This window comes from Thalassophryne amazonica, chromosome 15 (assembly GCF_902500255.1).
Source record: "Thalassophryne amazonica chromosome 15, fThaAma1.1, whole genome shotgun sequence".
NCBI classification, from domain to species: Eukaryota; Metazoa; Chordata; class Actinopteri; order Batrachoidiformes; family Batrachoididae; genus Thalassophryne; species Thalassophryne amazonica.
Window position 1 is genome coordinate 2,483,295 of NC_047117.1, and position 13,587 is coordinate 2,496,881.

Sequence of the window (13,587 nt, forward strand, 5' to 3'; positions counted from 1 at the left end):
TCAGATTCTTCTTACATCATGTCAGCTGGGAAACAATCATCTTCAGTCATGAAGATTTGTTTCACTTTTGTCCAAGTGTACAATCGTGGGAGTTGTTTTCTTTGGTTCCAGTTCATCTGTGAGAAAAATGATCTAAAGGAATGTTTAAGGTTCCACAGTCAGCTTCTTTTCCAGACAGGATGGAGTTCCGTACTTTATTCTGACCAACCGCATCAATGGCTTATTTCACTCGTACTAATCTGTGGAACCAGCAGGTGGCACCTGCAGCCATTGCAGACCCAGTTTAAGGGCTCTGGTTTTAAGTTGCATGAGACGGGGCCCCGTGGGTCCACCTTTGTAAAATGTTTGTCTTGGTGGTTTCGGGTTGCTCGCTGGACATCCTGAGAATTGGTTCCTGCTCATCACATCCAGCCTACACACAGGGGCGGAGCGCTGTCTGGAGCTGAGGCGGAGTCTCTGTGACTTTTCCCTGTGAATTCTGCAATTCCTCAGGGATGTGTTCTGGCTCCTACGCTGTTCAGCGGTCACATGGGCCGGGTGTTGGGTGACACTGTGGAAAGCAGGAGCATAGGCGTCTTTGTTGGTGAGGAGACCTCTCTACTTTTAAGATTAGGTTTAAAACTTTCCTTTTTGCTAAAACTTATAGTTAGGGCTGGATCAGGTGACCCTGAACCATCCCTTAGTTATGCTGCTATAGACGTAGACTGCTGGGGGGTTCCCATGATGCACTGTTTCTTTCTCTTTTTGCTCTGTATGCACCACTCTGCATTTAATCATTAGTGATCGATCTCTGCTCCCCTCCACAGCATGTCTTTTCCTGGTTCTCTCCCTCAGCCCCAACCAGTCCCAGCAGAAGACTGCCCCTCCCTGAGCCTGGTTCTGCTGGAGGTTTCTTCCTGTTAAAAGGGAGTTTTTCCTTCCCACTGTCGCCAAGTGCTTGCTCACAGGGGGTCGTTTTGACCGTTGGGGTTTTTCCGTAATTATTGTATGGCCTTGCCTTACAATATAAAGCACCTTGGGGCAACTGTTTGTTGTGATTTGGCGCTATATAAATAAAATTGATTTGATTTGATTTGATTTTCCTCTCTCAAAGGCTTGGAGATGTTTCCTGAACGTGACTTTCTATATGATGCTGTGATCTTTGTGGAATCAACAGTGATGAACAGTGATCACCTGAGAAGCTGAGTGAGGAATCAGTGTGTCTGGGTTTGAGATTTCTGACCTTTGAGATCCAGAGACGTCTGTGAAGATCTTAGGAAGTCATGAGGTCAAAGGTCAGAGGTGTTTTGTGATGCCTATATCTTTGCAGGAGATTGAAGGTCTAAGTCTTTAGGGTCCTGGTGCTTCCTGTCTGACTGTACAGTTGTCAGACTTTGATGTCTTTGGTACCGGTTCTTTTTGGAGGATCCTTGGTTCTGTCTGAAATGACGCCTTTCACTTCTGTGATGTAATAACCTTCATTTGTTCTGCTTCTGCACATTTAAATAAACACCTTCTGTTGGTCTTCATGAGGATCTGGCTTTAAAAGTGTCCTGGAAGGGGACTTTGTAGTGGAACAGACAAAAATCCAAACAGAAAGTGGCACCGTGATGGTGGTGACAGCGGAAAGGACTCCAGCTGTGGTTTGTCTCCAGCCTGATCTGGTCTCTGGAACACGATGGATCAGAGCACCGCTCACGTGTTGCGCTGGTCGTCTCCGTGACCTCCACATGTTAACAAAATGCGACTCCACCATGTCAGACCGAACAGCTCAGAAGATGAGCTGATGGCATCGACTGACAGCTTTCACCTGACGGTGGCTCACTTGGGATCACACCGTTTCCTGTGCAGGCGTGTGCAACGCCAGCGTTCTCTCACGGAGACATCAGCACACTGAAGGATGAGAGCCAATTTCAAGTTCTGCACATCTCCTGTGGTTCAGATCAATAATTTAGAAAGAAATGGGAAGTGTGAGATCCAGCGTGTCCTCCCGCTCAACGCTTTCTCAGAATTCGCAGATTTCCAGAACCAAGTAAACAGTGTTCAGCAACATAAGTGTGACCATGTAGTCTAGACACGTATGTTAACCACAGAAACCATTAACCTGGACCAATAGCTGTTGTTAGCAGATGATTAATGTTGTCTTTAATTTGACCTGTCAGTCATCCGTCCATGTTGTCACATGTCTGGTACCACATAATATCTGTCAAACTTCACCGAGTGGAAAACAGGAAATCTAGGCTCCGGCTTGACAGAAGGCACATGGGAGATTTAAAGTGTAAATGGACTGTATTCCTGTAGCACTTTTCCATCTGATGCAGACAGCTGAAGTGCTTTACAGTGATGCTTCACACTCACCAACTCTGATGCCAGCGTGGGTCACTTCACCCCAGGAAGGGGATCAGGGACATTGCCCAAATGCCCTTAGTGAGTTTCCCATCTGTGCTGTTTTTTTGTTTTTGTTTGTTTGTTTGTTTGTTTTTTTATGGAGCATAAATTTAAGAAATGTTTTATGATGAAGCAGGTAGTTTAGTGGGTCAGGAACTGGACTACCAACACGTAGCTCTGGGTTTGATTGCCGGTCACACTACCTGTCTGTGTCCTTGGACAAGAACTTGCATCTGCGTCATCTCAGTCCCCAAACTGTAGATGGGTTCTGGTCTTGGCTGGGTAAGTAACCTGTGATGAACTGGTGTGCCCTCTAGGGGGCAACAAAGATGCTCATCAGCTTCAGTTTTGAGGGTTGCCGGGCTTCAGGGGGCTGTCACGAGAATAGTGTCCTTGTTTTTTTTTTGTTTTTGTTTTTTTTACAGTAGATCCGTATCTCCACATGCTGCTTGAGTCAAACGACATTCTTCCTCTGTAGAAGTGAAACAATCCAGCGTGACTTTTCATAGAATCTTGTGCTGCTCAGATGTTAGATGTTCCCTTTGTGGAACAGCCTTCTGGTGTCTGAGTGTTCAAAACGATTTCTCACCACAAAGTCAGCAGGGTTTTTTTTCTAGAAAAGTTCATTAAGGGGGTGACACGAGATAATGGGGGGGCTGTGGAGTTTGAGGTCACAATGAGGCATTCTGATGCTTCTTGAAGGACCAGTACAGTGACTCAGTAGGTTCAGGCAACTAAGTCAAACGTGCACAGAACATAACCAAACACTGTATGACAGTAAACATGTAGTTTTTATTTTTATTTTTTGACCTCACCCTACTTACATCTGAAACAAGAGAAAAGAGATCATTTTTATTTTTTCTCTTTGCCAGTGATTTAATTTTTGATTAGTCTATGTTTCAAAGCTTCAAGTCAGCTTGAAAACAATTGATGGTCATTATGACTTGAGACTTGACTTGGGACTTGCAGATTCATGACTTGAGAGTGACTTGATGGTGGCTTCGTCCCACCTCTGGCGTCTACAACAGTAAAGGGATCTAGTAGTAATCCAGAATGACATATGGCCGTGCACGATGGAAGACTTCTCAGTTTGAGCTACGCCACCTGAGCTCTAAACTTACACTTATGTTTGAGATCACGTAGGTACTCGCTGAACGGAGGCATTTGGGTTTTAGGAGGCGTGATTTTAAAGCACACAAAAGTCAGGAGGCGGCGGTGCTGACGACATGTAACCTCCATAAAGAGGAAACAGCTGCAGAGACACCAACATCTGCTTTACACCATCAACCTGACAGTGTTAGAGTTAGACAGTGAGAGGCCAGGAAGAAAAGAGAGAGAGAGAGAGAGAGACAGAGACAGAGACAGAGAGACAGAGAGCCTTCATGATGGAGGAGGAAGGAGGAGGAGACCACCAAGAGGGAGAGCAGCTCAGGGTGGGAGATGAGGAGGAGGAGGACGGAGAGGAGACAGACGACAGGAGACTGAAGGTTCGTCAAACTGCTGTGATTAAAAATAAAAACAACCACGTAGACGTCAGAAAACGTCCTGAGGCTGAATGTTGGAGGAATCGCAAAGTTAAGCTCCTCGTGTTTCTGTCTTCATATTTAACTCCTCAAAGGTCTTTTTAAGGTTACTGTGAAAAACAAACACTGTTTCATAGTTTCTAAGAAAACTAAACTATTGGCTCATGAAGCCTGAGATCTGTAGTGCTTTGTGAGAACTCTGACCCCTAACGTTTGACCTTACTGCTGCAACACGTGTACGGTGTTCCTTTCAAAAATCAGGAAGAGCTGGAGGTCAGGGGCAGCATGTGACCAGGGGATCCTCAGTTTGAGTCCCGATCAGACAGGAATCTCACAAAAGTGCTCTTGAGCAAGGTCCCTCGACGTGCTGTACAGCTGAGCATCATGCAACATGCTGACATGTGATGTCAGGATTCGGCCCATTCAGAGCCCTGGTCATGGTTTCGTCATTTGGCCTCACTTCTGGTTTTGATTATTCTGCCTGTGGTTTCTGTTTATCTCTGTCTTGTCTTTTATCATTTTGTTATCCTCTGTTTATGATTAGTTTTGTTTCATTTATTTTCTTTCTTTCACCTGGTTGCCATGTATTTAGTTTTGTCTTTGTTCCTGTCCAATTTGTAGTTTGTTTTTCTTTATTGCTCATTGTTATGCATTTGTATTCTTTTCTCATGGTTTGTTTAGTTTGATCACATTTAGTGTATTATGCTTTAATCTCTGGTTTTGGTTATTGTTTATCTTCAGTGTTTTCTTCTGATTACATTCCTTTGGTTGTGTATTACATTCTATGTTCATCTATTTCCCAGTTAGTCTGTTTGCCACTTTATTGTTTATTGTATCACCTTTTTATTCTGTAGTTATCGCTTCCGTTTACCACTTAATTCTTAGTAACGCTTAGCTATTTATTTTGATCACATGTTGTACTATTTGTTGTTCTATTTTGGCCACATGGTGAGTTCTGTCTTTAAGTTTCTCCCTCTTATTTTTGGGTCCTGACACATGGGCACTCAGTTTGTGGTATTCTGTTCTTTTTATCTCTGTTGGTTGTGGGTGTGTCACTGGCCCTTAGTTGTTTTGTCTGTCACACCCACCTGTCACTCCACTGTCTCATCTAGCCACGCCTTGTTCTCTGCACCTGTTTTACATCATGCCCTGATTACTCTCCTTGTATTTAAGCTCTCACAGTCCTTCACTTCCTTGCTAGTTTGTCGATCGTGTGTCACATCCTCCCCTTCTTTGTCAGTCTGTTTGCTTCGTTTTTTGACCTAGCTTGTTTAACTCGATCTCTGCCACGCCGTGAACCTGACCCCTGCTTGTGTACTGAACTACGAATCTGCCTCTTGCTTGTCTGTACTGTCGCCCCGCTGACTGCCTTTTTGTATACCGAACCATTGCCTGTTTTTTGATAAAGCCTATTCTTACCTCCACGCTTCAGCCTGTGAGTCTGCATTGTGTGTCCTACCACTTTCTGTACCATGTCACACCAAGTCATGACATATGTATGTGTGTGTGTGTGTGTGTGTAGTCCTTTGAAAGCCCTCTGATTGTTTGTGTCTGATTGCAAAGTGACAGTTTATTCACACCTGTGGTGTAATACCCTGCCCCACCACGGACGCAGCACAGAGACTAGACTGTGGACTAGTGACCCTCAAACTGTTTCCAAAAAAGGTCAGCAGACTTCGTGTCCACTCGTCACATTGCCAGTTGATGTCACTGATAACGTCCTTCACTTTTCTAAGCGTAAAGTCAGTGGGCGGAGTCTGTGGTTGCAATAAAATCCTCAGCTATCTTTCTTGAACTAGTCTGATGGCAGACAACATTTTTCTGATGTCATTCTGCATCAAACGTTACAATCTTGCGTGCCCGCGGAGCAGCAGGATCCTGTAATCACTCGTGTGCATCTGACTGCGGATGAAACGTGCGAGCAGATTTTCACCAGACTTGTTTGAATGATTCTTGGAGCAGATTGGTCAAAGTCCAGTAACCAGCAGGATTTGAGATGTGATCCAGAGCTGATCGACCATCACGTTGCGGTGATGTCATGAGAAGCTGCCCTGCGGTGGATCTTCATGATCACCTCTGCTCAAGATGTCAGCATCCAGCTGACAGCAAATCAGAGTGTGCTGTACTTTCTGCAAGCAGGCTGCACAGCAACTGAACCTGCAGCCACAACGTTCTGCAAAAACCAGGTCAGCCTGCAAAAGCTGCAGCCGCATCTGTGCTGCTTCCTGAGAAAGAACGGAAATTGCTTTGAGTCTTCTGAAACCGGTTTGATCTCACTGAAGTCCTTCGATCACCTTTAGTTCGGCTTCCTCGTGGTGCTTTTCAGCCTCTGATGGTTATTTCTTCTGATTGCTCAGGTGGTTTTCCTCATGCATGAAAGTTTGCACCAACCGCACAGAGACCTGGCATCAAAGACATCCAGTCCTCAGCGTCAGTCACTGGTTAGAGTCTAAGTCTGTCTGAACACTTGGACTTAGATATCAGCATCACTAAACACATCTGACCTTTGACCACATGACTCCATAAGACCTTCTCAGGAGTCTCTGGATCTCAAATGTTTGAGGACCCAGAGACCTGAAACACACAACATTTAACAGTCTGGGACTGTATACGTCATATAAGAACACAGATCAAATCTAGGCTCAAGACTCTCAAGTGCCTTCTCACAAACCTTCTTGTTAATTTCATAGTTTAAAGAAAATTCTTCTCTGTTCCACTGTGAAACTGGTGATTCAACAGCTGCATGACACACAGATTCAGAGACCTGGAGCTCTGGGTGGCTTCCCTCACTCATCACTCAGTTTTTGAGAGCTGCCTCCTCCAGATAGATTTACTCTACAAGACCCGAATGTGTGTATTTCTGAATGAATGATGGAAATGAAGTCCAAGAAAAGGTTAATGTGTTCATCCCCTGACTGGTCATAAAGTGTGGTTTTGAATTAAAAATAATCTTCATATTTATTTTGTCCAGTGACTTGGACAAAATGGAGAGAATTTCATTTTAACTGCCTATTTTCATTATTTGTTAAGATTCACTCAGATTACTATTAAAGGTGACATAGGACATACGACCCCTCAAGTGTCCCTCAGTTTTTTATTTTTACTTTTTGGTAGAAAATCCGTGTGCAGACAGAAAAAAAAAAACCTAAAATTCTTGATACCTAAACTAAACGTCTTTTGTTCTTTTTTAGGGCCTCTTGAAGGGTCAATTTATCAAGGGCCAAAATCAGACTTCTTAAAAAAGTAGCTTTTGAAGCTGCGCTGATGACTGCCCACCCCACCTTATTTTGACTGGTGCCAATCTGTGATGGGAGGAGTCCCAAAAAACTGTAAAATACCACTTTTTTTCTGATGTCACACTTACAAGGTCTATTAGAAAAGTATCCGACCTTATTATTTTTTTCAAAAACCATATGGATTTGAATCACGTGTGATTACATCAGACATACTTGAACTCTCGTGGGCATGTGAGAGTTTTTTCACGCCTGTCGGTTACGTCATTCTCCTGTGGGCAGTCTTTGAGTGATAGTCGCCCACCCTCTCGTCGATTTTTTTCATTGTTTAGGAATGGCTCAGAGACTGCTGCTTTGTTTGATAAAATTTTTTTCAAAACTGTAAGGCACAACTGAGTGGACACCATTCGATAAATTCAGCTGGTTTTCGTTGAAAATTTTAATGGCTGATGAGAGATTTTGGTCTGGTAGTGTCGCTTTAAGGACGGCCCTCGGCGCCTGACGGTGATCTGCGCTTCGAGGCGGCAGCGTCTCACCGTTTCAAGTTGAAAACTTCCACATTTCAGGCTCTGTTGACCCACTAAGTCGTCAGAGAACAGAGAACTTTCAGAAGAAGTCGGCATGAGGAGTTTATCCAGACATTCCATTGTTAACGGATATTTTGTAATGAAAGAACGTGCGGGCAGAGTCGCATGTCGGGCTGGACCCGACCGCGGGGGGTCGCGACAGGAAAAACACCTCCGTTGGAAACCTTAACAGACAAGTTGGAACATGCCCAAGCTGTTAAACAATTTCTCAGTTACTCACTTGTTGAAAGCCATCAAAAGCCGCCTGAATTTTACAAATGGTTTTCAACACGGAGGTGTTTTTCCTGTCGCGGCGCACACAGATTCGCAGCGTCGTCACGGAACTGACTCGGCGAATTTGCCCGCACGTTCTTTCATTACAAAATCTCCTTTAACAGTGGAATGTCCGCATAAACTCCTCATGTCGACTTCTTCTGAAACTTCTCTGTTCTCTGACGACGACCTGGGTGAACAGAGCCTTAAATTAGGATGTTTTCAGCTCGAAACAGCCAGACGGACGCCACCTCCGACCGCACTGCGCCGATCCGCTTTGTGAGCTGTCCTTAAAGCGAAAGAAACTCCACAATCTCTCATCAGCCGTTAAACTTTTCACCGAGAACCAGCTGAATTTCTCGAATAGTGTCCACTCGGATATCCTTCACTGGTCCTGAAAAAATTTTGATAAACCAACGCGCGCCGTCTCCAGCAGCGTCTCAGACAAAGGATTTCAGCCGAGAGGGCTCGACCAGTGCTCACTCAAAGCCTGCCCACAGGCGAATGACGTCACCGACACGCGTGAAAAAACTCACGCATGCGCACGAGGGTTCAAGCATGTCTGGTGTAATCGCACGTGATTCAAATCCATATAGTTTTTCTTTTTATAAAACTGCCAGTTAGTTTTCTAATAAACCTCGTATATTTGAGGCATTTCTTCAACATCACAAGCTAGTTTATCCATGATACGACTCCATTAGCAAGTCCAGTCCTGTGCCACTTCATGTGGTGCTCAAGTTAGTCACAACTTCTGTGTTTTGTGGGGGTGGTGTCACATATCTCCATGTGCCCTCATCAGAGTTTTATAACAGGCATCCTGTTTGTGTCCAAACTGTCACATAGAGCTTACGGGTCAGCAGTTATCGCCACACTGAGATACAGTATTTCAGCTTCAAAAGGTACGAAGTCCAATTTTGGGCCTCGAGAAATTGATCCTTCCAGAAGTCCTGGGAAATGAAAAGAGTTTGGTTTGGGGAATGAGAGTTTTAGGATTTTTTTCTATCTACCCAAAGACTTCACACCAAAAAAAACAATAAAAATAATTTCAGGCAAACCTGAGATGCTCATGTAGCATGCACACACACTGCGCTTGATTCTTAAACACACTGCCTCCAAAGTCCACTAGGAGGGAGGCAAGATGACAAAACCTGTGACCGTGTCCAAATACTTATGGGTCTGACTGCATGTTAGCAGTGACGTTCATGTCTCCGGGTCCTTGGACTTTGACTTACGGAGTAGTGAGGTCACTGGACACAGGAGGATGGAGAAGCTGATACCTTTGAAGGAGAATGAAGGTCAGGAAGAACAACAAATTCTAAAAAAAAAAACCAACAACAAAAAACACACCCTTATCTTTCTGTTGGTATTCTGACCTTTGACCTTGACTTTGTGGTCATTGTTCTCGCTGCAGGGCAGAGCAGCGGACTGCCACCAGATGTCCCCGTCCCCGGTCATCCATGTCCGCGGGCTCTGTGATGCTGTGGTGGAGGGTGACCTGGTGGAGGCGCTCAACAAGTTTGGAAATATCTGGTATCCAAAGAACACATTATTTTAAATGATAACATGTTCAGTTAATTTTCATTTGAAATTGGAGGGGGAAGGGTTACAATGAAATTTTCATGATATACTTCTTCCTCCAGCTGCTCCCATTAGGGGGAGCAAAGGCAGATCACTTGTTTTCATCTCAGTGCTGTCACACTATCCTTGTACATGTCCTGCACCACCCTCACATACTTCTCTGCCACTCCAAACTTCCTCATACAATACGACTCTTCTCTTGGCACACCGTCATAAGCTTTCTCTAAATCCACAAACACACAATGTAACTCCTTCTGGCCTTCTCTATACTTCTCCATCAGTATTCACAGAGCAAACACTGTATTAATTTAATTTCAATTCATTTTCATTTATATAGCACCAAATCACACCTCAAGGTGCTTCACACAAGTAAGGTCTAACCTTACTAACCCCCATAGCAAGAACACAGGCAACACGTTTTAAAAGAAACGTTTTAAAAGAAACGCGCCTGGAGCCACTGCTGGAGCAGTGTGTGTGTCTGCATCCTGCTCTGCGCTTCAGGACTCAGCGCTGGGATGGCTCTCTGTAGCGCCTGAGTCCTGGAGAAGCTGCAATGAGAAGCACACGATCTGACCCACTTTGGAGATCTGTGTGCACGTCGGTGGATCCACCTGCTCTGGTTGCTCATCCACAACAAAAGAGGGATCATATACTTCATCATCAGAATCCTCACTGTCTGGTTCAGACTGATGATGCACTGTGCGCTCCGTCTTGCTCAAGTTAAGAAAAACTGAAGCGCTTGCTCAACATTCATAAAATGCCTCATTTTTACAAAACAAAAACAACAACAAAAAAAACCCACCACCACACTAAATACTCCACCAAAATAATACACACTCCAAACACACCAAATGTTTCTCAAATCTCTCAAATACCAAAACTCTAATCGCTGTCTGTACACCCAAAATGTGTGCATACTCAGCGTTTTTAACGTGTCATTGCGTTCGTAGATTTGTTTGCAGCTGCGTATGTTTGCTTTTAATGTATGTGTTCTGCCATGTGTAGCCCTCGCCACACTCCTGCCTTTGTTTTTGTTTTGCTTTCTAGAAATGTGCTCTGTTCTCAAAATGGTAAAGCAAACGGCACTCAGGTTTCCAGATGTACAGCGGGACACACTGGTTCCTTGTCACGGCAGAAAACATCAGATCGCAAAGTTCAGAGTCCTTCTGTGACCCCCCCCAAAAGCAAGCAAGCAAGCAAACTTAAAACTTCCCGTCTCTTGTTTCAGCATTGACAGCGAGACGGTGGGGGGGGGGAGAGAGATAGCGCTGTCTCTCTACCTCTCTCTCTGTCTTTTTTCAAAACCCCGGTGTTTCTGATCACCAATCGAAGCTGTTCACACGCGAATGTCTGCTGCTGCTGAAACCTTTTTCACACTTGATGCTCAAAATCATGCTTCTGGAAACTGCCGCCTGGTTTGCACAAACTGAGGCTCAGTTTGCTCTGACATTGCAGACGACACAAAATATTATGTCGTGTCTGCAAATAAACATGCAGTGATCAAGAATCACCTCCTCAATCTTTTGAACTGTCAGACTGAAAGGGCCAGCAGGCTCTTCTCTCTGCATGGGCTGGAGGACAGCAAGTCCTTCAGAGTTTATGGACAGAATGCTGCAGCACCGGCCGGACTTTTTTTGCAGCAACTCTCTTCCGGTTTGGACTGAAAGGCGTAGGATCTGAAAATATTGCAGGAGTGTGCAGGAGGCCTGAAAAAAAGTGCTGGCGTGCTATGGTGGCTGCTGTGTCACTGTATTATGTTATTAAGCCATATATACTGATTTATAACAGAAGACTGTCAAAAGGGAGAATAAAAATAAGTGTAACAATGATTGAATATATCATCAGAGCATTAAACTGTTCAGTCCGTGTGAACGCCGCACATTGACATGTGCGGTTATTTCCACCAGCTGCAGCTGATCCACAACCTGAATTCTTCCTTCCACAACAGCTCTTTATATAATCATAAGATACGATAAACTTTATTGATCTCACTGAGGAGAAATTCACATTCATCTGAATCATCTACGTGTTGCTACATGCACAGAAGGGCTGGATTGTCATTCCTACACTCATATTTTTATATTTAATAAAAAATGATAAGCGCACACAGGAGAGATCGCTGCTGCCGCCGCTGCATTCAAGTACCGTCGGAAATTACAAGACTTTTTTACTGTTTCAAATTCAGCAGTTGCTTGTGGCAGGAGTGTGGTTTTCATTTTATTATTGGTAAAATAATTCATTGTATCCACACAAAAAAATTAATTCTGGCTTATATAAGGTGCCTGAGCCCATTGAAGCTGACCCCCCCACCCAGATAAAAAATCTAAATAAACAGGTGACAGGATTTTCCATATATTAGCAATATGATTATCAAATATTAATGTCTTTACTTTGATTGTTAATGCCTTTACTTTGATGTACTGTCTTTGATCTTGTCTTTGATTCTGTTCTCTATTTTTATATATACATAAATGCATGTGTGAGAGTTCATATACCATTATTCTTTTAATTAATCACTCATTGTCAAAGCATCCATATACACTGAACTGTTCAAGTAATCATTAAAACTGCTCACACGAGAGGGTGAACAGATGATCTTTGGCTTAGTGAATGTGCAGACTGTTTAACTAAAGCTATGTTTGTGCTAAGTGCAGATGTGCATCTTTAATTAACTGTTCAGCCTTGAGGAAAGAGCGGTGTGACCGGCACACTGGTTCAGGGCTGGACATTGTTATGGGAAGACTAGGAGATTGAGGGCTTAAAGCCATAACAGTTTTCATATCAACGTGAGACCAGACTCCGTGTCTGTTCTTGTCTGTGATATTGTCGCTCCTATATGCTTGTATGTTTTTTTATTTCAATAAATAGGAGGAGCAAATGGGCGGGGCCCTTCAGAGCTGACAGGATGGTTGGAGATGAGGGTTAAGCTCATTTGTTCTCTCCTGATCAGGAAAAGAAATTCAGTGTCTCCTGCGTGATTATTATTAACTGAGTTGTTCTGTTCAGGTCCAACTCTGAGCAACTCTGACAACAGGCTAAGTTTGCGTTGTAATTTCTGACGGTACATGAATGCAGCGGCAGCAGCAGCGCTCAGAAACGGCTTCTGCACTGTGTGAAAACATTCAGCTGGTCGAACGAAGTCGAACTAGGAATAATGTGATTATTAACCATCAGATAACAAAGTAAAACCTCTGAAATCATTCTAAAGTCAGTTTGAAGCAGAAACGAGGCGATAATCGGTGAGTTGCTACTGACGCTTTGAAATGATGGAGGTGCAGTGAACGCATCAGCAGCTCGTCTGGTTGCGACGCTCTGATCGCTTCCTCCATCTTTTATGATGAAATAATGCTGAATTTATGTGGAAATGATTGTTATAGAACAGCTTCAGATATCTGTGGCTGAGACAGACTGATGGCTGCAGGCAGTTTGAAGCAGAAACGAGGTGATAATCAATGAACCGCGGCCGACGCACAGAAATGACGCACACGCAGTGAAGGCAGGGCGGACCGATTTTTAGGGGGGACCGTTAAGTCTGCGACACCGGGTCTCGACTGGTCTGATATGGAAATTTGATTTGTGTTCTGCATGTTTGGGTTGGTTTTTTTGTTGTTGTTGTTGTTTTTACACCGGACGCCCTTCCTAACACACCGCTACTCATTTATCTGGGCTTGGGATCAGCACTCAGAATGTACTGGCTGCACAGCCCATGTGACTGAGTTTCTCATGATATTCTTGAAAATCTTATTTCGCAGTTTAGATTAAAAAAAAAAAGTTCTGTTAGTTCTCCATGGTAACGCTCCCATGGAACAATGGCTCTCTCAGCAAACCACAGCTGGCTGAAGGAAAACCCATTGTTGTGTTTCTGCCTTCCTTAGTGAAACTCCACCTCCTGACGCCTGCTCCTTTCTCCTCTGTCCACAGCTATGTGATGATGATGCCGTTTCGGCATCAGGCCCTGGTGGAGTTCGACAGCGTGGAGAGCGCTGAATGCTGTCTGGCGTCTGGAAGCCATCAAGGCATCTTCATTGCTGGCCAGCAAGTCTTCTT

General features: G+C 44.1%; 1 protein-coding gene and 1 long non-coding RNA gene across 4 annotated transcripts in view; one reads left to right on the forward strand and one right to left on the reverse strand.

The window, feature by feature from the left end:
• Positions 1-714: 714 nt before the first annotated feature.
• Positions 715-13,587, reverse strand: part of LOC117525653 — a 20,298-nt gene continuing 7,425 nt past the window's right edge. Inside the window, exons 2-3 of the long non-coding RNA XR_004565111.1 lie at positions 3,472-3,476; positions 715-728 (exon numbers count right to left, since the gene is read on the reverse strand). This is a non-coding gene — a long non-coding RNA (uncharacterized LOC117525653). The remainder of the gene's footprint in view (positions 729-3,471; positions 3,477-13,587) is intronic.
• The window catches only part of LOC117525650 (heterogeneous nuclear ribonucleoprotein L-like), a 33,357-nt gene continuing 23,566 nt past the window's right edge, over positions 3,797-13,587 (forward strand). For 2 of the 3 annotated variants that reach the window (XM_034187560.1, XM_034187561.1), the window contains exons 1-3: positions 9,181-9,257; positions 9,374-9,492; positions 13,462-13,587. The exon at positions 13,462-13,587 is cut by the window's right edge and continues 112 nt beyond it. In XM_034187560.1, the coding sequence (XP_034043451.1) occupies positions 9,252-9,257; positions 9,374-9,492; positions 13,462-13,587 (251 nt within the window). In that variant the 5' untranslated portion in view covers positions 9,181-9,251. Of the gene's footprint in view, positions 3,855-9,180; positions 9,258-9,373; positions 9,493-13,461 lie in introns of those variants that run through there. The other variant, XM_034187562.1, reaches the window with a different exon arrangement.